The sequence below is a fragment of the Schistocerca serialis genome, chromosome 2, assembly GCF_023864345.2.
Source record: "Schistocerca serialis cubense isolate TAMUIC-IGC-003099 chromosome 2, iqSchSeri2.2, whole genome shotgun sequence".
In the NCBI taxonomy this organism is placed as follows: Eukaryota; Metazoa; Arthropoda; class Insecta; order Orthoptera; family Acrididae; genus Schistocerca; species Schistocerca serialis.
This window is the reverse complement of record NC_064639.1, coordinates 624,817,859-624,841,812: the sequence shown is the minus strand read 5'-3', so window position 1 is coordinate 624,841,812 and position 23,954 is coordinate 624,817,859. Positions and strand designations below refer to the sequence as shown.

At 44.0% G+C, this 23,954-nt stretch overlaps 1 protein-coding gene across 2 annotated transcripts in view; it reads right to left on the bottom strand.

The window, feature by feature from the left end:
• The window catches only part of LOC126457686 (uncharacterized), a 412,004-nt gene that overhangs the window by 78,323 nt on the left and 309,727 nt on the right, over window positions 1–23,954 (bottom strand). For both annotated transcript variants that reach the window (XM_050094192.1, XM_050094193.1), the window contains exon 2: window positions 17,965–18,162. In XM_050094192.1, the coding sequence (XP_049950149.1) occupies window positions 17,965–18,162 (198 nt within the window). The remainder of the gene's footprint in view (window positions 1–17,964; window positions 18,163–23,954) is intronic.

Genomic DNA, 23,954 nt, shown 5'->3' with positions numbered 1-23,954 from the left:
GGGGAGCCTGCGGTGAAGTTCTTACTGTACCGACAGTGTGACTTCAAACATTTCGGACTACTCGTTTGCCGAGGGCACACTTATTTGTTTTTGAGTCACTAATCTCGACGTTTGGCATTCTTGTTCACTCTGTCGTGTAAGTGAGCCAGACTGGTCCTTGGTACGACCAGCGAACGGGTGTGTCACACACTGAAATCTGCTGTGATTTCAGGGTTGTGGTAAAGAGTAAATTGCGATCCGTCTGCCTGAACGCTAGATCGCGAGATGTTTCATTTCTTTCGTGGCCGCGATCGATTGATAGGTGCCGCCTTACACCTCGCATCTGCCGCCCACGTATCGCCAGCTGCAACTAACATCGCTGCACGGAGCAAATAGGGTAACGTACTGCTGCTCCGGCCTTGCCTGTTAGTACAAATCCCAACTGCCCCTTGCTCTCAGCTGCACCAATAGAAAATTCTGTAGATTTCAACAGTCAAAATCTTCTCAGCGTCAGATTAACACAGATACCGTTATCCACATTTTAGGGCCAGAGTAGCTGACTCACTTTTGCCACCCAGGACCCTTGTCCGTTGTGGTCTCAAACTACCTGTTTGTTGTTCACGATTCTATTATATGTTTAACATATATTCTGTCTGTCTTTGTTTTTGGGAAAATAAATGTTGTCAGTAAACTAAACTTACATTCTCAATCAAATCATTACCATTATATAGTCACTCCAAGTGTTAACTTTCATTGTATACGACGCTGCCAGGTTCTCAATCAAACATTTTTTATATAGCCCACAAATGGGTTCACTTTCAATTTGGCGTCCCCTGCGAGGATCTCTTATAACACTAAGTGATCAAAAGTTCCTGGACACCCCAAAAAGTATACGTTTTTCATATTAGGTGCATTGAGCTGCCACCTACTGCCAGGGAATCCATATCAGCGACCTCAGTAGTCATTAGACATCGTGAGAGAACAGAATGGGCGCTCCGCGGAACTCACGGACTTCGAACGTGGTCCGGTGATTGGATGTCACTTGTGTCATACGTCTGTACGCGAGGTTTATACGCCCCTAAACATCCTTAGGTCCACTGTTTCCGATGTGATAGTGAAGTGGAAATCTGAAGGGACACGTATAGCACAAAAGCGTACAGGCCGACCTTATCTGTTGGCTAACAGAGACCGCCGACAATTGAAGAAGGTCGTAATGTGTAATAGGCAGACATCTATCCAGACCACCACTCAGAAATTCCAAACTGCATCAGGATCCACTGCAAGTACTATGACAGTTAGGCGGGAGGTGAGAAAACTTGCATTTCATGGTCGAGTGGCTGCTCATAACCCACACATCACGCCGGTATATGCCAAACGACGCCTCGCTTGGTGTAAGGACCGTGAACATTGGACGATTGTACAGTGGAAAAACGTTGTGTGGAGTGACGAATCATGGTACACAATGTGGCGATCCAAAAAATGGTGCAAGTGGCTCTGATCACTGTGGGACTTAACTCAGAACTACTTAAACCTAACTAACCTAAGGACATCACACACATCCATGCCCGAGGCAGGATTCGAACCTGCGACCGTAGTGGTCGCACGGTTCAAGACTGTAGCGCCTAGAACCGCTCGGCCACCCCAGCCGGCTGTGGCGATCCGATGGCAGGGTGTGGGTATGGTGAATGCCCGGTGAACTTCACCTACTAGCGTTTGTAGTGCCAACAGTAATTTTTCACAGGCGGTGGTGTTATAGTGTGGACGTGTTTTTCATAGATGGGGCTTGCACCCCTTGTTGTTTTGCATGGCACTATCACAGCACAGGCATAAATTGATGTTTTAAGCACTTTCTTGCTTCCCACTGTTGAAGAGCAATTCGGGGATGGCGGTTGCATCTTTCAACACAATCGAGCACCTGTTCATAGTGCACGGCCCGTGGGGGGAGTGGTTACACGACAATAACATCCCTGTAATGGACTGGCCTGCATTCTATAGGGCACCTTTGGGATGTTTTGGAACGCCGACTTCGTGCCAGGTCTCACCGACCGACATCGATACCTCTCCTCAGTGCAGCACTCCGTGATGAATGGGCTGCCATTCCCCAAGAAACCTTCCAGCACCTTATTGAACGTCTGCCTGCGTAGTGGAAGCTGTCATCAAGACTAAGGATGGGCCAACACCATATCGCATTGCAGCATTACCGATGGAGGGCACCAAGAACCTTTAAGTCATTTTCAGGCAGGTGTCCGGATACTTTTGATCGCCTAGTGTATTTTTATAATAATAAAATGGGATGGGTCTGTAGCTGGGTTGTTCGCTTATTTGTTTCTCTGGGATTTCTATTTTCTTTCTTTTTTTGTTTTTCTTTGGGGCGGAAGGTGCCTAACAAAGTCTTCTTGCGTTTTTTTGAATTCTACTGAGGGGGAGATGTAAGGGGTACTGCCATCGTTGACGTTATGACGTAACGTTATTGTACTCCCTAATTATCGCTGGGTTCTGGAATTTTTGAAGCTGAGCGCGCCTTTTGACTGGAGGCAGCACTGTCTCGCTATATAACATTAACAATGCCCCTGCGCTACTGATCACACGCCGGCTTGTCATGTGCGATGAGTAGTTATCGGGCTTTAACACGGAGCTGTCGCCTGCAGCCGCATCGCGGATAAATATTGTGAAGAATTTGCTGTAAAATATAATCATGAGCTGGAAGTGATACGTCGGTTCGAAGGACAAAGGTGTTTTGAGTAATTCGTTATTTCGCAGAAAGCCGTGAGGGATTAAGGTTGAAACAGTACCATGTTTGTTAATCAATAACTTTCGTAGAGGAACATAATGATAGTAGAACGTGACTGGAAAGGCGACCGTGATCAGTGATTACCTGTTTAATTCATGTGGAAACGCATACCAATTTTTTTCTCCAGTAGGAACGTGGAACGATCTTAACTGCTAACATAACAGTGGATGAGTTTAGACGTTGTTAGGAAACTGTGTTTCATACCTAAAAAACAGCAAGACTGTGGCATTTGATTTGTACTGTAATTGTTTAAAAGTGGCATTTTCCATTTTTTAACGGAAAAACGTTAAATATTAGGAAAAAAGAGATAAGTGTTCCTATTAGGCGCATGGGCTGGTTTATTTCGTAACGAAGTGTGTTCGCTATGTAAAGCTCCCATACCGAACTACGATAGACATAAAATCAACAAAAATAACCGAAAGAAGAAGTTTTACATGTGTAAGCGACAGTAATTTTACAAACGTGACATTTGAATTCCTTACGACAAGGTCGATGTTATTCGCTGGTAAACTGTGGGGATCACTGTACCATTATTCCTCAGTTGTAAGCACTGAGGAATTCTTACAGAGAAAAGCACTTGATAAGTATCTATAGTCAACGGAAACCTTTGCTACAATGATTAATCACCGCGCAACAAAAAAATGGCTCTGAGTACGGTGGGACTTAACATATGAGGTCATCAGTCCCCTAGAACTTACAACTACTTAAACCTAACTAACCTAAGGACATCACACACATCCATGCCCGAGGCAGGATTCGAACCTGCGACCTTAGCGGTCGCGTGGATCCAGACTGCTGCGCCTAGAACCGCTCGGCCACACCGGCCGGCACTGTGCAACACAACCAATAATAAGCGTGAGTGCATGTGTACTAATTCAGCAAAAGCTATAACTCGGCGTTGACTTTTTCTTGAAACGTATCTGTCGAGGCGCAAATTAAGACGACGCTCCTGAGAATATAGGAAACGTGTGTCTTCATCTATATACGTTTTAGTCTGCGATATCCTAACAATTTCTTTGAGGAATATGCTGAAATTTTAATTGGGCTCACAGTTTGCTAGAACATTAGAGCCTGTGACAATGTGAAAACTGCGCCGTAAGAAAATCTTTAAGACATTCTACATCGGATCACCCTCGTCCACGACGTCTTTTCTGCACGAAACATGGCTGCAGGAACACAGCACTTGCTGTCAACCTCTCAGAGAAGCAGCTACTCAGAGGCGTAAACAAAACGTGCGTTTCTTCAGAAAAGGAGCATTAGAAGGCCTTCAGCAGGATAGAAAACGCCCCGCCTTTTGTACACACTCAGGAGAGCGCTCTGCGAAGGTGGCACGGGTCCTCAAAGAACATAACGTAAAAGCAGTTTCCTCTCAGCAAAGGAACTGAAAGACGTGCTAGGCAAGGCCAAGGATTCCCCGGAGCCTACACATCTGCATTTACACCGACGAAGTCACATGGGCTGTGACCACTAGTCCACGTACCAGATCTTTAGACTAGCCGATTCTGTGGCTTTTCGGGCTCGTTAGTTAGAGGTTCCCACTCGCAAACCTGTAATACCGAACGTCGGGTGCACGTGTACAGCGAAGCAATGTTAAAAATATTAGTGCACAGCAGTGAGAGCGTTTCATCATGAAACGAGCCGCTGCAGTTGAAAGAAGATTATTGTACTGAAAGAATATCAGGATGTCTTGAACACATGGAATTTCTACACAGTGTGACGTAAAAAAGAAGAATAATCAAGCTATTATACTGGTATCAGAATTTCGTCGAAATTTTCCTCCAGGCTGACTTAACCAAAATGTTATACTTTCGCACCTACGTTTTTAACAAACGTCGCAGATAACCACAAGTTTACCACGACTGATGTAGTAGGATACTAGCTAGTATGTCGTGTCTCTACTTAACATGTCGCTATTACCCACATCCAGTCATCGTACGATCTTGCTTACAAAACACTCGTGCGACTAAATCCAAGATATATTAAAGGCGCGTGGGAGCCATAAAAATAGGTCTATTTGGTGATACTGAACGCCTATAAAGAAGAACAGCACGTACACGTATAGTCACAGTCCGCAACTCGTCGAATAGTGGCTACCGTTGCTGCCACTGTATCACGGGGATCCCGAGTTCGATTTCCGGCCGGGTTCGGGATTTTCTCTGCCTGGGGACTGGGTCTTTGTGTTGTCCTCATCGTTTCATCATAATTATCATTCATGATAGTCACTAGATTGGACTGTGAAAAAATTTGTACTGTGTAAAAATTGGGACTCTGTACGGGCGCTGATGACCGCGCACTTGAGCGCCCCACAAACCAAACCAAACACACGCAGAGTCACAGGTATTTTTGACCTACTTACAAAGTTTCTCGAATCAAGGCACGTAGTACAGCCTCCTGCTTATTGCGACTGACCGCAAAGACAGGTTCAAAATGGTGCAAATGGCTCTGAGCACTATGGGACTCAACTGCTGAGGTCATTAGTCCCCTAGAACTTAGAACTAGTTAAACCTAACTAACCTAAGGACATCACAAACATCCATGCCCGAGGCAGGATTCGAACCTGCGACCGTAGCGGTCTTGCGGTTCCAGACTGCAGCGCCTTTAACCGCACGGCCACTTCGGCCGGCCGCAAAGACAGGAACAGGCTAATTGTGGAACACTCAAGCAGTCATTCTTCTGGGGATATGTATGCGAATGGAACGGGAAGAAGTCCTAATAAGTGGTGAAATTAGTAGCACCCTCTGGCCGGCCGGTGTGGCCGTGCGGTCTAGGCGCTTCAGTCTGGAACCGCGTGACCGCTCCGGTCGCAGGTTCGAATCCTGCCTCGGGCATGGATGTGTGTGATGTCCTTAGGTTAGTTAGGTTTAAGTAATTCTAAGTTCTAGGGGACTAATGACCACAGATGTTAAGTCCCATAGTGCTCAGAGCCATTTGAACCATTTTAGTAGCACCCTCTGTCACGCACTTCACAGTTGTGCAGATATAGGGGTGGATGCAGAGTTACAACTCACAGCTATATCCACCAGTAGGGGAACTCTCTGATAGAGGTAATTTGTTTTAACAACAACATTTCAGACAGTCCCTGGTAAAAGCATGCTTTTGAGCAAGAAGTGTCAGGGGAAAATAATTAGTTGCATCAGAGAATGTGAAAGGCATCGGCTGTTCGTACCGACTCCTTTCATGAATTATGCAAGCTCGCTAAATGCATGTGTTCTGTTTTAGTGCCAAAGTGTCGTAGTTCTGCAAGGCAACATTACTCTGGTTGGCTCCCGCAGAATCTGTGGACAGTCTCGCGTGGTGTATCTTGCCAAATTCAAACGCCATGTAGATCAGATTGTAGTTGAGACATCGTGGTCGGACAAGGATGCACTCATAGCCCAGCTATTGCGTAGTGTGAACGTTCTGGTCCTAGTCTGCGACGGGCAATGCGGATCTGCGGTATCAGCATGCTGTTTCAGATATTTCGGTGAGGTCACTACAGGCTTTTGGCTTAATCTGTGCATTTCAGGAGCATCATTTTCGCTTCTTGCAGATCATGTTACGTTTGAGTCATGTTTATACAGAATAATTTCTTATGATGCATATTTGTTCAAAACGTTATCAGCTTTCCTTTGTGATGAGTTGGGAAACGACGTGCCTAAGTAAACGTTGTTATCCATTTTGAATTTTCATATCTGTCAACAATGGTGGCAGTTAAACTTTTCCTCTCTCAAGTAAAGGCAGTAAGAACAGTTTCAATTTAGTTCTGTTCATGGTATGAAGAGACATTATTTATAATTTTTATGCCCTATTTGGAACCTGTAGTAATCTACTATTGGGCTATCTATCTTGTACATCATTTTCGTGCTTTAGATCGTTATTCCAGCGCAATTTAATTTCGTCTTTTCATTACATTACATTAAAAGTTTCCATTGTCCGAACATGCAACCACATGGCTTTATATGCTATATAGACGATGCAGGGTTTTCAGTATGCTGACGTATATTTCGCCACATGTGATGTGAAAATGGTTACTAAGTCAACTGAAACTAGTCATCACATTTTAATGTTTCATAATGTACGAGATCTCGACGAGTACAAAAAAAATTAAATACTTTTTTTAGTTTTAAGAAATGTATATCTTGCACCAGTGCTGTGTTTCCTATGATGCCCAGTTTTACTCTTTCGTTTCTCTAAGATAACAACTTGTGTCACATGGCCACAGATTATCCTACTGTTTTTCGTACCTAACAGGTATGTCACCGAACAGGAATTTGGCAATACACGGTGTCAAAAGCAAGGGCATCCTGATCAAACTCTCTAAAATGAATTTCTTCATTGTTTTCTAGTAGATGAAATTTCCTATCCTGTGGTGTTAACTTAATAGTATACAATTAGCAAATACATTGTCTTGGACGAATTCTGTCTACTAGGTGTAACTCATTGAACTGTCATGTAATAATGCAGCAGCATTCCTGCTCAGAACCTATTAATATGTTAACTCCAGAAACTTTTAAATACAAATCCCCACTGCGCTTGCGAAAACACTGCCGTTGTTGTTAGGTGAATCACAGTATCAGGAACCACGCACGAAAACTGCCTAAAAATCAAGATAAAACTTGCTTTGAAATTGTGATGGACCATTTAGTGAAACTTTTCAAGTCACGTTAGGCTTTCACTTGTTCTCACGACATAAGGAAGAAAGGAAGCGAGGTTAAGGTTTTTTTTTTGTTTTTTTTGTTTTGGTGTTTTTTTGTTTTGGCTCTGAGCACTATGGGACTTAACATCTGAGGTCATAAGTCCCCTAGAACTTAGAACTACTTAAACCCAACTAACCTAAGGACATCACACACATCCATGCCCGAGGCAGGATTCGAATCTGAGACCAAAGCAGCCGCACGGTTCTGGACTGAAGCGCCCAGAACCGTTCGGCCACCGCGGCCGGCGGTTAAAGTTTAATGTGCCACCAACGAAGAGGTGATTGGAAGCGGAATACAAACTGAGATCGTGCTTGTGGTTTTCAAAGGAAGTGTAATGTCACTTTCGAGCGAGCACTTCGTTCTAGAGATGTATCTGTGCTGGGAGCCAGGTCACTGCTCGGAGTACACTCCTGGAAATGGAAAAAAGAACACATTGACACCGGTGTGTCAGACCCACCATACTTGCTCCGGACACTGCGAGAGGGCTGTACAAGCAATGATCACACGCACGGCACAGCGGACACACCAGGAACCGCGGTGTTGGCCGTCGAATGGCGCTAGCTGCGCAGCATTTGTGCACCGCCGCCGTCAGTGTCAGCCAGTTTGCCGTGGCATACAGAGCTCCATCGCAGTCTTTAACACTGGTAGCATGCCGCGACAGCGTGGACGTGAACCGTATGTGCAGTTGACGGACTTTGAGCGAGGGCGTATAGTGGGCATGCGGGAGGCCGGGTGGACGTACCGCCGAACTGCTCAACACGTGGGGCGTGAGGTCTCCACAGTACATCGATGTTGTCGCCAGTGGTCGGCGGAAGGTGCACGTGCCCGTCGACCAGGGACCGGACCGCAGCGACGCACGGATGCACGCCAAGACCGTAAGATCCTACGCAGTGCCGTAGGGGACCGCACCGCCACTTCCCAGCAAATTAGGGACACTGTTGCTCCTGGGGTATCGGCGAGGACCATTCGCAACCGTCTCCATGAAGCTGGGCTACGGTCCCGCACACCGTTAGGCCGTCTTCCGCTCACGCCCCAACATCGTGCAGCCCGCCTCCAGTGGTGTCGCGACAGGTGTGAATGGAGGGACGAATGGAGACGTGTCGTCTTCAGCGATGAGAGTCGCTTCTGCCTTGGTGCCAATGATGGTCGTATGCGTGTTTGGCGCCGTGCAGGTGAGCGCCACAATCAGGACTGCATACGACCGAGGCACACAGGGCCAACACCCGGCATCATGGTGTGGGGAGCGATCTCCTACACTGGCCGTACACCACTGGTGATCGTCGAGGGGACACTGAATAGTGCACGGTACATCCAAACCGTCATCGAACCCATCGTTCTACCATTCCTAGACTGGCAAGGGAACTTGCTGTTCCAACAGGACAATGCACGTCCGCATGTATCCCTTGCCACCCAACGTGCTCTAGAAGGTGTACGTCAACTACCCTGGCCAGCAAGATCTCCGGATCTGTCCCCCATTGAGCATGTTTGGGACTGGATGAAGCGTCGTCTCACGCGGTCTGCACGTCCAGCACGAACGCTGGTCCAACTGAGGCGCCAGGTGGAAATGGCATGGCAAGCCGTTCCACAGGACTACATCCAGCATCTCTACGATCGTCTCCATGGGAGAATAGCAGCCTGCATTGCTGCGAAAGGTGGATATACACTGTACTAGTGCCGACATTGTGCATGCTCTGTTGCCTGTGTCTATGTGCCTGTGGTTCTGTCAGTGTGATCATGTGATGTATCTGACCCCAGGAATGTGTCAATAAAGTTTCCCCTTCCTGGGACAATGAATTCACGGTGTTCTTATTTCAATTTCCAGGAGTGTATATGGATGCAAAGTACCCATATCTAAATGAAATACAATGGTTCCGTGCTGTTCTCAACTCACTCATTGGTCATTACGAAGTTATAAAACATGAAATCAATTATGTTCAGGGCTCTTTCTTCCACGCACTTCTAACTGATCTGTTTTGCGATCACTTCTGACTACGCACGTCTGAGGAGGTGGTACGGTTGTATAGTATTCTAGGTTAAATAAAAATGTTAAAAGAAGTGTTTGATATCTTGATTAGTACCCCTACCATGATTTATGAAATGTTTAATAAATTTTCTGCAAGGATCAGATGCTGAGCACTTACTCAGTGGACTATTTGAGATTTATAATGGGTCGTAAACTGGTATCTTACGTGTCAGTTGCTGAAATTCCTTGATTAATAATTATTGTTTGATTTAACGACATTAAAACCTGCACTTCCGTAACGAGTCTGATTCACAGATTAACTTTAACATTAACGTCATTTGCATTACTATAAACTTTAATAACAGTTTATTATACCAGAGACGACAAATGGAATAGAAGGTATATTTTCTGTTCGTTGAATGCATAGGTACACTATAGAATCATACTGGCATTTGCCTTAAGCGAAACGGGGAAACCACTCAAAACCTGTATCTGGACGGGTGGGGTGGGTTTTTGAACCGCTGTTCTCCCAAATCGTGTCCCTTATGTAATGTCTATGTTATGTCGTAATCAATTTTGGCAGCTCAAATCCTCTGTGCTGAATATTACAGGAAGGCATAAGCAGTCACGAGCAGCAGCAGTTGCTATACAAACGTTTAAAGGCCCTTTGAACGAAATACGTTGTGTCATGATAGCAAACAGTATAACGTAATTTAGTATCTCAGAAAGGGCAGCATTCCTCATTGCATTCACGGTTTGCACGTCAGTAATTGTGAAATGGCCAACCCTTCGGTATATGTGGCAGGACACGGAACAGCAGCTGCGCAGTTTGAGCACGCGGCCGCGCGGAATGCGACCGACCGGAAGACGTGGGATGGCTACCGGCGATATATGGTAGCCATTTTACGTGGGCGTAAAATCTGACGGCCTGAAACGAGCGGTTCCGGAACCCATAGGAGGCGGTTTTGCGACGGCAGTCGCCATCACTCAGCGCAGCCGACGTGCCCTTATGTCGTATCGACACCGTGTTGGAACGGTGCCGGGATGGGCGTCGACGCCCGCATCACTTTGCGCTGTTTTGTATTTTACAAGACGATTACATCAGCTCGTTCATTGTATTTCTTTTCTTTCAACTGTAATTGCAATGCGTTGGCATCATTCTGTCTGATACTGTATGTGCATGATTTAAAGTTTGTATTTGCAGACAAAATATATGTTTCCTAATTCTCTGTGCACCCCTGGTTTTCGCGGTCCCATGGAGGAAATATGAGAAGTTAAGAGAAATATTTGCTAGTTCGTGAACAAAATACACGAAGAAATTTTAAAAATGATGCTGCGCAATATGGCACGTCTAGTAACTTTTATCGAATGCTCCACTACACTTCGAGGTGACACAGATAAGCTACGTGATACTATTTTTCTAAATAGTCACCAAGTGTCTATAAACAGCGGTCGGTACGCTGTAAGAATTTTTGAATTCCTCGACCGTAGAAATCCGCTCCTTGGTCAAGGAGCCATTCGAGAACCGTTGTGTTAACTTCATCGTTGGTTGTTGTACTCCTGCCCACAGTTCTAACGTGTGAGCTTGAATTGGGATTAAGACCCGCCCCTTTAAGAAACAAACAATTTCAGCACGTTAATGGATTTCGATAGATTATCATTACTTTCTTTGCCTCATAACTTCGAAGCTCTTTAAAACAGATTCACTCGGGACGCAAAACAAACACAGTGAAACACTATCGGCCGGCCGGAGTGGCCAAGCGCTTCTAGGCTCTTCAGTCTGGAACCGCGTGACCGCTACGGTCGCAGGTTCGAACCCTGCCTCGGGCGTGGATGTGTGTCATGTCCTTAGGTTAGTTAGGTTTAAGTAGTTCTAAGTTCTAGGGGACTGATGACCTCCGCTGTTAAATCCCATAGTGCTCAGTGCCATTTGATCCATTTGAAACACTATCAAACTGAATTAGAAATCAAACTAGCTTGTATACACAGCTGTATGTACTTGTATGCATTACTTAGTAATTCGTTCGAAGGAGCCCAAACGTGGATTGTTTCAAGGATACGGAAGAAAATTCGCCGTGCCCTCTCAAAGTAACCATCCCGGCATTTGCCTGGAGCGATTTAGGGAAATCACAGAAAGCTTAAATCAGTATGGCTGGATGCAGATTTGAACTGTCCACCTCCCAAATGGGAGTTCAATGTCCTAAAAACTGCGCCACCTCGTTCTCTTTGATACTTAAAGCTACAAGTCACTAAGTAATTATATGACGTTGGCAACTCTTAAAATGTAGATTATATAGCAAACCTCTAAACCATGACGAGTGCAGTCATGAACTTTATATATGATGATGATGATGATGATGACGATTAATGAGTTTAAAGAGACTAAATGCCTATGGTCATCAGCCTCTTATCCAGCCCACAGGGTGGAATCCGTGTAACCTGTGTGCTAGACTGGCAATTGTACTCAGAATCGAATAGTGATCCAGCACACAGCTTTAATTTTCCAGGAAGTTTCACACACTGTATGAGTTGGAATTGTGGTCATCACATTCAGACAAAAGTTTATACATTAACAGCATATTTTGGCATTAGTCACTTCTTGTCTTCTTTAGTACAGCTGGTACTTTAATACAGTTCGCAATGTGTGATTAATAAACAGTTCCCTAAAGTGCTACGCTGAAAAAATAAGACTGTAGTAAAATTAAATCTTTTTTCACTTTGTTAATGTTATTTGGAACGAGGGAAGATACTGTGGTGCTACACACGATCTTACAAAGTAGAATTGAGATGAAAAGGAATACGTAAGCCGTATTTGTCATCCAGGAGAAGGATTTTGACAGAGTGGTCTGGAAATACTGTTTTGAAAACTGAATAAAATTGGAGCAGGGTGGAGAGATATAAGATTGATTCTCCATCTATATAAAAATCAGACTTCAGAGATAGATATAAATGGCACTAAGAAAGAGAGTAGAATAAGAATAGGTATCCAAGAAGGATGTCCTATCTCTCCACGTTTATTAATGCAGAAAGTGCAATGTAAATAATGAGAAACAGTGCCAAATGGATCTAAATTAATGGTAAACACATACATTTTATTCAAGCTGCTTCTAAAAATGACGTGAAATACATGATAAAAATTTCGTCTGTTGTATTTGAAAACCACAAACTGCGAATAAAACCAAACACGTCAGAAATAGTGATGGGAGATAAATCGAACAGACAAGTAAGGGAAAACGTTGAGATTAGAAATTACTAAGGGAAGTAAATGAATTTTGCTGCTTGGGAAGTACAACAGGTACCAACAGAAGTATACCAGATATTAATAAAAGAATGGCAATGCCTAAACTACCTTTAGAAAGAAGAGTAATTTATTAACAAACAATGACTTTAGCGCAAAAACAAGAAAAAATTCATGGCTGAAGATATTTGTTTGGAACATTTTAAGTTATTGTTGCAAGGATGGACTCTGCGGAAGCAAGAAAAGAAAAAAAAATAGAAGCAGTGGAGATGTCGATGAGAAGAACAACAAAAATAAGCGGAACTGAAAGAAAATCTAAAGAACAAAAACTAAAGGAAATTAAAGAGAAAAGGACGTTCATTAACATAAGGCAGAGAACAAAAACTGTAGTAACTGAGTACCTAATTCGACATAATGTCGTCAGACAAAATATCCAGCAAAGAAAAATCCCGGAAAAAAAATCAAGAGCTAGGTCCAAAACGCACATATTAGGAACAATTATTGGTAAGGTGATCTGTAGTAAGTACAAGCAAGTGATAAAGATGACGGGGATAGAGACCTTGAAAAATGCGGCCCTGGACTTCAATTTACAGTACGTATGGATGATGAAAGTTATTTAAGTTACTTCTAATATTTATTTGTTACTTATACTCTACTCTATACCACTGTTATGCTAATTTGTTTAACGTTTCTTTTCTAGGTTTTCCTGACTTCGTGAAAACAAGTATACTTGGTCGTTCGTTCACAAAAAATATTACTCGCGATGGACTTTATAACATTCATGCGTGTGTAAAGGTGCTTCTAACTCTTTGTACGGTGCCCTGAATCGGTTTTTCATTTCCACGTTATTTGTGTTTCCTGTACTACGATGTTTTGGCTGTGCAGGGACTCTCAAATAAATGTATGCATAACAGAAAAAAATTAATTAAAATACAAATCACCAGAGTAAAAACGGCACTTATACAATGATTAATCTGTTAACTACATTCTGGGTTACACTTATACAGTGTCATGGGTAGTCCGTGTTTCCTTTTTCGTTATTGTAATTCATGTGCAGGGGATGGGCTGTCGGCGGTACAGCATCCAGCTCTTCAGCCAAGAGCTTTCAAAAATTATAACAGAGACGAAAAGCAAGTGTTACTAGTAGACGGAAAACGTACAATGGTTTCTAAAAGGATAAAAAGATTGAATTTTTTTGTTTGCAAGAAACAGTAAGACTTTTTTTAGGCTAAAGCCAAAAGACTAAAAGTCAAAAAACACAAAATATATACATTTAAAAGTAAATCACAGAAATGTGACATTCCCTTAAGAAGCAGCACTGCACTTTCACTTGACAGCTGAAGGATCTGCACTGGGAGAGAAGGATTGTGGGTATAAAACATATGGGGGTCTGTACGGGTACAAAATATATGAGCTGTCTTTAAGATAGGAAAACTATTGATATGAAGTGTTGGAGCGGATTGTGGGAAGAGTCTACTGGGTGGGGAGGGCCGTGGGATCAAGAGCGGATAGAATGGGGAGAGGCGGCTAGTTGGTAGAGGATAGGGAGGGGGCATCCCTGATGTGGAATGCGGTAGCTGGGAACATTATAGCAGGTAGGACGGATAGATATCGGGTCGGATCTCATTGTATGAGAGAGAGGAGTCGGTTGAACTTGCTGTGGCTTAGGATGAGGAGTGTGCGGAGGCACAAGGACGCTGGGATGTGTTTATAAAGTCGTGGCAGCAGACCGAAATTGTTGATCAAATGGGAGACAATTGGTTTACTGGAATCCAATTTGCGGATAGTGTAGGATGTGTAGAGGTGTTCGACGAGGGTGAGGAGGGGTGAGAATATTAGGAGATGGTACAGGGTTCTCATGAGGGAAGAGAGACGGAGTGCATGACGTATATGGATTTGGAGGGACCTAGTAGAAAATGGGTGGGGCAGATGCCGATGCTACGCTACTTAGGCGAGGATAGTCGGATCAAGGTTTTGGAGATGTGGAGGATAAAGAAACGGTCTAATCTCCAAGTTCGGATAGTTTTTTGGTCGTTTTGCGGGCTTTCTGTTAGATGGTTAGTAGATGAGATTTCCATCTTAATGACCAAAAGCTTTAATTGTGACAGTCTTTTTGTTGTGCCTGTCTACCACTCAGCATCTCCGCTATATGGCGAGTAGCAACTTTCCTTCTCATAATATTTTTACATTCCATCCTGGGTTTTCCATTGTTCAGTACTAAAGGCGCATGCTTAAAACGACCTGGAAACCTTACTTGAATATGCTCCTTCATTGTGGTGTCACCGCCAGACACCGCACTTGCTAGGTGGTAGCCTTTAAATCGGCCGCGGTCCGTTAGTATACGTCGGACCCGCGTGTCGACACTATCAGTGATTGCAGACCGAGCGCCGCCACACGGGCGGTCTAGAGAGACTTCCTAGCACTCGCCTCAGTTGTACAACCGACTTTGCTAACGATGGTTCACTGACAAAATACGCTGTCATTTGCCGAGACGATAGTTAGCATAGCCTTCAGCTACGTCATTTGCTACGACCTAGCAAGGCGCCAGTACCAGTTACTATTGATACTGTAATAATGTACCGTCAAGACCGACGTTCGCCATTAATGGATTAAAGTTAAGTATTCCACCAGCTACGTCCGTTTTTTCTAAATTCTAATTTCCTTGTCCTGTTCCAGACCTCATACCAGCCTGCGTGAGCTAAAACGCGTGCCTTTCGGCTTCCTCTAGTAAAACGGTGTTTGCTCTCCTGCCAACCCACAACATTCATAATAGCAAATAGCTTGGCTGTGTGCTACTGCCTGTAGTTAACAACTATCATGGCTACCGCTCTCATGTCCTGTAATGTGATAAGCCATTTTATTGTATGACGTTTTCAGCTATTGCCTACTTATTTTTATCTGTACTTACACAGTGTTTAATTTTTATTTTAATTTATTGTACCATGTGGTTATAATTAACTATTAATAAATTATTTACAGAGGTCAAGTGTGGGCTATAATTATCGTATGGCAGCGAGACTTGGTAGATATTCTAACGCATTAATGCGGAACCGATTTGCGCTGAAAAAAAATAGTTCCATTGTAGGGAATCATGAGTAAATCTGGCGCGGTGAATGCAAGAAAGATGTGTAGAAATGTTTCCATATGTGATGGATTAGGGATGGGACATAGGCAGAAAAGGCCAAACGAGTGAGAAATGCATGATGTTGATTTTATTAATAACAGCCGCTTACACAATTTGTTAAGAATGAGAACGGGAGACGTCGACGAGATACTGCATCCGGAAACGACGCCATCAACGATGGCTCACAACAGTTCTGGTGGAATCTGAGCAACGAGTTCCTGCACACTGGCCTTCAGATCAGGTAGAGACCGAATGTGTCCCTGGTAAAGGCGTTCCTTTAGAAATCCCAGGGTCAAAAGTCACACAGATTGGGATCAATCAGGAGATCTTGCAGGCCACGTATCTGGAAAACCTCTGGAGACGACACGTTCGTGGAAGGTTGCATTAAGCACATCTTTCACTGAGCGAAAGACTTAGGATGTTACTCCATCTTGCATGAAAGTAGTGGTTTCCACACAGCCGAGTTATTCCAAAGCAGGAATCACATGCTGTACAAGGCCGTCTCGATAACGTGCAGACGTTACGGTACACCTGACAGGCCCTCGGGATGTATTCTCTTCGAAGAAGAACGGATGTCGGAACAAAGGTACTTGTGAGTCCTCACCACAGTCACGTAAGGCGAATGCAGTGGCTCTTCGTGCACTACACGCGGTTTAAGAGTACCCCTAATTTGGCAGTTCCATGTATTCAATGTACCCTGTAGTGTAAAATGTGCCTCGCTGTTCCGTAGAATATTGCCACGTTACTGCGGATCAAGAGTTTTCAGTTGCCGCACGGCCTGGATCGTGTACGGACACCAGAGTAAAATAGGCCGCAAAACTTTCCGCAATGTTGACCATGGGATGGACAGTTCTGGTGACACAGCGCGAGCGCCAGCACTGGCCGTGCCACGTGATGTCTGGTTCGTGCCGTTCACATAAAATAGTTTCAGTATCAGTGCACGGTCCCTCTTTTCGACTGCAGTACTGTTCTCTCACGTTATGGCTTGTCAAATGACAGCATGACAGCGTGGACGTCATTACCGTCATACAAACAATATACAGCGCCAGATTTTCACCTGGAGACCACAACTAAATCTTTTTTTTCATCGCATCTACCATGTTTCGTTGCCATACGATAATTACAGCCCACACTGGACCTCTGTGAGTGAATGCTCTTTAATTAATTACCCTGCATATAATGCTAACCACGAGCAGCCCACGAATTTATATGTGTTGTTGTTGTTGTTGTTGTTGTTGTTGTTGTGGTCTTCAGTCCTGAGACTGGTTTGATGCAGCTCTCCTTGCTAATCTATCCTGTGCAAGGTTCTTCATCTCCCAGTACCTACTGCAAGCTACATCCTACTGAATCTGTTTAGTGTAATCATCTCTTGGTCTCCCTCTGCGATTTTTACCCTCCACGCTGCACTCCAACACTAAATTGGTGATCCCTTGCTGCCTCAGAACATGTCCTACCAACCGATTCCTTCTTCTAGTCAAGTTGTGCCACAAATTTCTCTTCTCCCCAATTCTATTCAATACCTCCTCATTAGTTATGTGATCTACCCATCTAATCTTCAGCATTCTTCTGTAGCACCACATTTCGATAGCTTCTATTCTCTTCTTGTCTAAACTATTTATCGTCCACGTTTCACTTCCATACATGGCTACACTCCATACAAATACTTTCAGAAACGACTTCCTGACACTTAAATCTATACTCGATGTTAACAAATTTCTCTTCTTGAGAAACGCTTTCCTTGCCATTGCCAGTCTACATTTTATATCCTCTCTACTTCGACCATCATGAGTTATTTTGCTCCTCAAATAGCAAAACTCATTTACTACTTTAAGCGTCTCATTTCCTAATCTAATTCCCGCAGCACCACCCGATTTAATTCGAATTCATTCCAAAAGATACGTTCATGCATTAAAGTTGCAAGTACTGGTTGTAATCTGATTTTATTCTTGTGAGTATAACTAATGACTGCATTGCAATTGGTATTCTGCTTCTATTTTTATGTTATGTATGCAGGTGCCTGAGAATGAGTACACAGCCGAAACGCCGGGATACACAAAACAGAAATGCAATGGAAACGAAAAAAAAAAAAACCAGTCGATAAAGGGAACTTGTTTCTTTGAAGGTGTTTGTCACGGCTGTTGGCCGTGTTGCAGCTGAAATATTTCTGACGTGAGTGGCCGAGTGTGGACTCACCCCTGACTCTGGCTCGTCGTCGTCGGCCTCGAAGTCTGCGGCGGCGCCCCTCTTGCCGTAGCGGTTGGTGTAGCGCTTGTCGCCGCGCTGCTGCTTCTTGCGCCAGCCGCCGTACAGCGGCAGCTCGCCGTTGCGCGCCAGGGCGGCCACGTACCGCTTGCCAGGCACCATCAGGCCATCGCCCGGCTCGGCCACCGCCTGCGCAAGTAAACACACAACAGTCACTAACTGTTCAGTCACAATCACAGTGCCGTTACCAGCTTGGACTACCCAGTGGTTACCTTCAGACTAAACGCACACGCTGCAAGCGTTTTTCGATGTGTTGTAAACACAAGAGGGCCGAAGACGCTAATTTTTTAATTAGTTTCTTCTTACTGGTAAATTAAGTTCCATACCTACAATCACTTCTCCATCTACCCGTAACGAGGGCAATGAACTCTGTTCTAAGGAGCATATACTGTATTCAAACATTATGAATCACATCGAAGGGAACGATCTATTGATACGTAATCAGCATGTTTTCAGAAGACATCGTTCTTGTGCAACGGAGCTAGCTCTTTATTCTCTCGAAGTAATGGCCGCTATCGACAGAGGATCTCAAGTTGATTCCGTATTTCTAGATTTCCCGAAAGCTTTTGACACTGTTCCTCACAAGCGACTTCTAATCAAGCTGCGGGCCTATGGGGTATCGTCTCAGTTGTGCGACTGGATTCGTGATTTCCTGTCAGGAATGTCGCAGATTGTAGTAATAGACGGCAAATCATCGAGTAAAATTGATGTGACATCAGGTGTTCCCCAGGGAAGCGTCCTGGGACCTCTGCTGTTCCTGATCTGTATAAATGACGTGGGTGACAATCTGAGCAGTTCTCTTAGGTTGTTCGCAGATGTAACTGTAATTTACCGCCTAGTAAGGTCATCCGAAGACCAGTATCAGTTGCAAAGCGATTTAGAAAAGATTGCTGTATGGTGTGGCAGGTGGCAGTTGACGCTAAATAACGAAAAGTGTGAGGTGATCCACATGAGTTCCAAAAGAAATCCGTTGGAATTCGATTACTCGATAAATAGTACAAATCTCAAGACTGTCAATTCAACTAAGTACCTGGGTGTTAAAATTACGAACAACTTCAGTTGGAAAGACCACATAGATAATACTGTGGGAAAGGCGAGCCAAAGGTTGCGTTTCATTGGCAGGACACTTAGAAGATGCAACACGTCCAATAAACAGACAGCTTACACTACATTCGTTCCTCCTCTGTTAGAATATTGCTGCGCGGTGTGGGATCCTTACCAGGTGGGGTTGACGGAGGACATCGAAAGGGTGCAAAAAAGGACAGCTCGTTTTGTATTATCACGTAATAGGGGAGAGAGTGTGGCAGATATGATACGCGAGCTGGGACTGAAGTCATTAAAGCAAAGACGTTATTCGTCGCGGCGAGATCTATTTACGAAATTTCAGTCACCAACTTTCTCTTCCGAATGCGAAAATATTTTGTTGAACCCAACCTACATAGGTCATCAAAATAAAATAAGAGAAATCAGAGCTCGAACAGAAAGGTTTAGGTGTTCGTTTTTCCCGCGCGCTGTTTGGGAGTGGAATGGTAGAAAGATAGTATGATTGTGGTTCGATGAACCCTCTGCCAAGCACTTAAATGTGAATTGCAGAGTAATCATGTAGATGTAGATGTAGAAGGAACAAAAAGGTAAGAAGAACAACGAAGGAAAGAACGTATAAGATTGTGGTCCAGAATGTAGTTCTGTACGGAACAGAAACCTTAGACGTTAGCAAAAGACTGTTTGCCACTGAGATGGATTACTTGAGACTGAGATTGGTAGCATAAGAAATTACATAATCCGACAAAAGAATGGAAATGGATAGGGATGTATGCGACGACATCCAACAAAAACAGCTGTTGTGGTATGGTCATTTGAGTGGGATGAGTGAAGAAAGGATACCAAATGGAATACTACGATGGAAGAACAGGGGTCAAACACGACGCATCATCAATTATTAAAAATGGCAGTCACAATCGCATTATTATATTGCCACCAACCGGTTTCAACCCGCCATGGGGTGATCTTCAGGGCAATTTACACCATTTGGTCGCTCGCTGGAGTCGTCACCCTGCCTGTGTACGGTTGGTAGTTGATAGTTACCAACCGTGCACAGGCTGCAGAGTGAAAATCTCGTTCTGGAAACATCCCCAGGCTGTGGCTAAGCCATGTCTCCGCAATATCCTTTCTTCCAGGAGTGCTGGTTCTGCAAGATTCACCCCCTCTGGGTCCGGGTGTAAGAATAGGACCGAGGTAGCCCTGCCTGTCGTAAGAGGCGACCAAAAGGAGTCTAACACGTTTCGGCCTTTATGTGATGGTCCCCTGTAGGACTTGACCTCCATTCTTCAAAATCTTTCCAAAGGGCGAGCCAAATGTGGAAGGGCGCCTTACATGGTGCATCGTGTCCATCGTGTCTTGAGATATGTTACCCGCTTTCTCGTCGTCGCATCGCAGTCCCACTCATTCTCCATCTCTTGGGCGACATCTTCCTGGGTGTGTTTTCCACCATGCGCTATGCAGAGTAGCTTTCTACGCCGACGATGACCATGGACTTGTTTGCACCTGATATCCAGCACGGTAGCCAGTTCGTTGTGGTGGGGTAACCATGTACCCTGCTGGTTGTAGCCCCATGACAACACAGTGATCGCTCTGCTGATGCCTGCGCTGTTAACACCACACGTATGACAAGGAATAGATGCCTGTCACCCTGGGGCATCGGGACTCCCGGCAATGGCAATCCTGCCTGGTGGCCTTTGCTGCAGCTGGGTAACGCCCATGGGGAGGGCCCCTGGTCGGATTGGGTGGCATCAGGGAAAAAAAGAGAAACGATGCCAAGAATTGCTTATCTGCCTTGCGCTGGCCCAGCCTCTGGAAAGATCGGTAGACTGCTACGGAAACATGACATCCAGTGTATTACATCCCCTCTATCAATAAAGATAAAGTGTCTTTCTAAAGTATATGTAGGTGTCCGAAAGACGTGTGTATACCTCATACCATTGAAATGTGGCATGTCTTATGTTTTGTTGTTGTGGTCTTCAGTCCTGAGACTGGTTTGATGCAGCTCTCCATGCTACTCTATCCTGTGCAAGCTGCTTCATCTCCCAGTACCTACTGCAACCTACATCCATCTGAATCTGCTTAGTGTATTCATCTCTTGGTCTCCCCCTACGATTTTTACCTTCCACATTGCCCTCCAATACTAAATTGGTGATCCCTTGATGCCTCGAACATGTCCTACCAACCGATCCCTTCTTCTGGTCAAGTTGCGCCACAAACTTCTCTTCTCCCCAATCCTATTCAATACTTCCTCATTTGTTATGTGATCTACCCATCTAATCTTCACCATTCTTCTCTAGCACCACATTTCGAAAGCTTCTATTCTCTTCTTGTCCAAACTATTTACCGTCCATGTTTCACTTCCATACATGGCTACACTCCATACAAATACTTTCAGAAATGACTTCCTGACACTTAAATCTATACTCGATGTCAACAAATTTCTCTTCTTCAGAAACGCTTTCCTTGCCATTGCCAGTCTACATTTTACATGTCTTATGTATGGCAGATTATTAGAATGGTCGAAAAGAGGTACAGGGAATGTCAGGGGCCACACGCGACTAAAACAAAAAGTAAAACTGTTGCCAAGCACCGCCTCGAGTGTAATCGTGAAGTGAATTACAACAGCAGTATCGTAATGTAAAGCATAAGTTCCTGGGGCAGTTCAGTTAAGGAGTCTACTCATACAGATACGTCGGGAAACCTAGTACATTGGGACAGAGGTCTCAATTTAAAGAAGGCTATGCATCCTGTACTCAATTTATTAAAATCTCATAGTCCACATGATCCACCAGAACAGCAAAATCCTGACAGAATGCGATTTTCATGAAATAAGATTGTGGGCACTGCAAAACAAATGAGCAACGAGAAGCATAGCGGACGCTGGGCGTCGAACTCGGCTACAAATAGCTGCGCGACCTCAGCAAAGCATCAGAGTCAGGTTGGAGTACATGCAGCGAGTGCGCAGCACTCGAAGACGATTTGGTCAGCCATCGAAATATTGTGCATAAAAATATAACCGCACCCGGAAGCGGAGGACTAATGAATCACATCAAGAAAGAGATCAGGGTTTCATCCATCCCCAGCAACTGTAATTGTAGGTATGTAACGAAATAATAAGCACCCAGTTGCATGAAAGAAATTTAATTTCTTTACCGGTTTCGGGAACGTAGTGCGTTTCTTAAGAAGATTATGCCTATCGCATTTTTTGCGAGAGTGAACAGTATGAGGCATACAGCAAAATGCCGAAGTCTCCATCCGCAACTCCCTCCTCCCACGATGCGACAGCACCCTGTCCCTGTTGACAGGCTGCTGCCTTGTTTTTTGCAACTGGTTGCTTATTATTTCGTTACACACTGTGACGGTACGTCACATAAATGGACATTTGGAGAAAGGGAAAGGAAATTTTTGTTATGAGACGTGTGAATTATAAACTATTTCAAGACTGTGTACATGTGCGCGATGTATAACAAATAGTAAAGAACGTAAGTTATTATTATCAAAACACAAATATCGATGTAACTAACAAAACACAGTTTTTTGGTATAATCTTTGAGTAACATAGGCCATGAAGATCAGAGACAATGCTTTGAACGAATTAGCTCTTCTGTTTTTGTTTCGTCTAGCGGTAGGCCGCCATTATAGTGCTGTCTGATAATTAACGTAAGTTTTATCTGTATTTTTGAAAAATGTAATAGAAATTGTTATTAGAAAGTGTGTATTATTGACTTAGTTGTCGCTCTCATGATCGCAACTATTAATTATAATTAACAAAGTATTGACAGAAAATCGTAGTGCAGGGAGCTCATCTCACCTAGCAGGATTTAGTCGGCCAATACGCTGATGAGTCATGTTAGTAAATGTAAATGCGAGAGACTTTTCAATTTTGATCTTTCATTAATTTGGAAGTTAAAATTAATCTCATTTACTAAAATCCACAGCAATGAATGAGTTCAGTATGTTTCAGTTTGGCTGCCTAACGGCAGATGAGATTCTCTCCAGTTTTGCCATGCAATTAATGAACCAGAAATATTGAAAATCATTACATTCCGCAATATCTCAGTTAATTTTTATGTAGTTTGGTACATAAATAACCAGTAGCTCCTGAGACCCATATTAAAAATTTCAGTTTGCGTAAGAATACGCATATTTTCTTTTCTAAATAGCAGCGCTCACGCAAACGATTTATTAGAAGGCGGTGAGTCGCGCATTGTGTTTAAAAAAATATATCGTACGTACTTCGGGGCAGCCGATGTCCGTACGAGTGTTATCGCCGTATAAGTTAATTAAAAGTCTCATGTTAGCCCACAGTATTTAAAGCCACACCAAACCAAAATCATAAAATATATAATTATAAAAATAAAAATATATAATTATACCGTGACAAACTGCATCCAGGCCACACCCACACACATATCTCTGTAATACCGTGATAACACTTTAGAGGTTATGCATTTCACGGTTGTCGCTGTTTGCAGTGATTTGTCGCCAATAGCGTAATAGAACAGCAGTGGAGTTACATTTATTCAGAGCCAACGGCCGGTCCCAGCATCAATCGTCGAGCCTTTGTAGATCTTCCTACATTTCGCTACAATTTTCTAGTTTTGCAACATTCCAACGGGCAACACCGTCATTCGCGAGCACCTCATGGTACTTCCAGCGTTATCCGTTATGTATTATAAACAGTTTTAATACAATATCTAGAAACGCGTCTCGTTGTGCCTCGACTTGTTTCATTGATAAGTTCACGCTATCCCGTCTCATCCAAAGAGACACGAATGCTTACACGCTGGTATCGATGGTGCACTGCCTAGCCTAGCTCTGAGGCCAAGGCGTGTTGAGTCGAATGTCCACATGAACCGGAATATCCATACATGCTATTG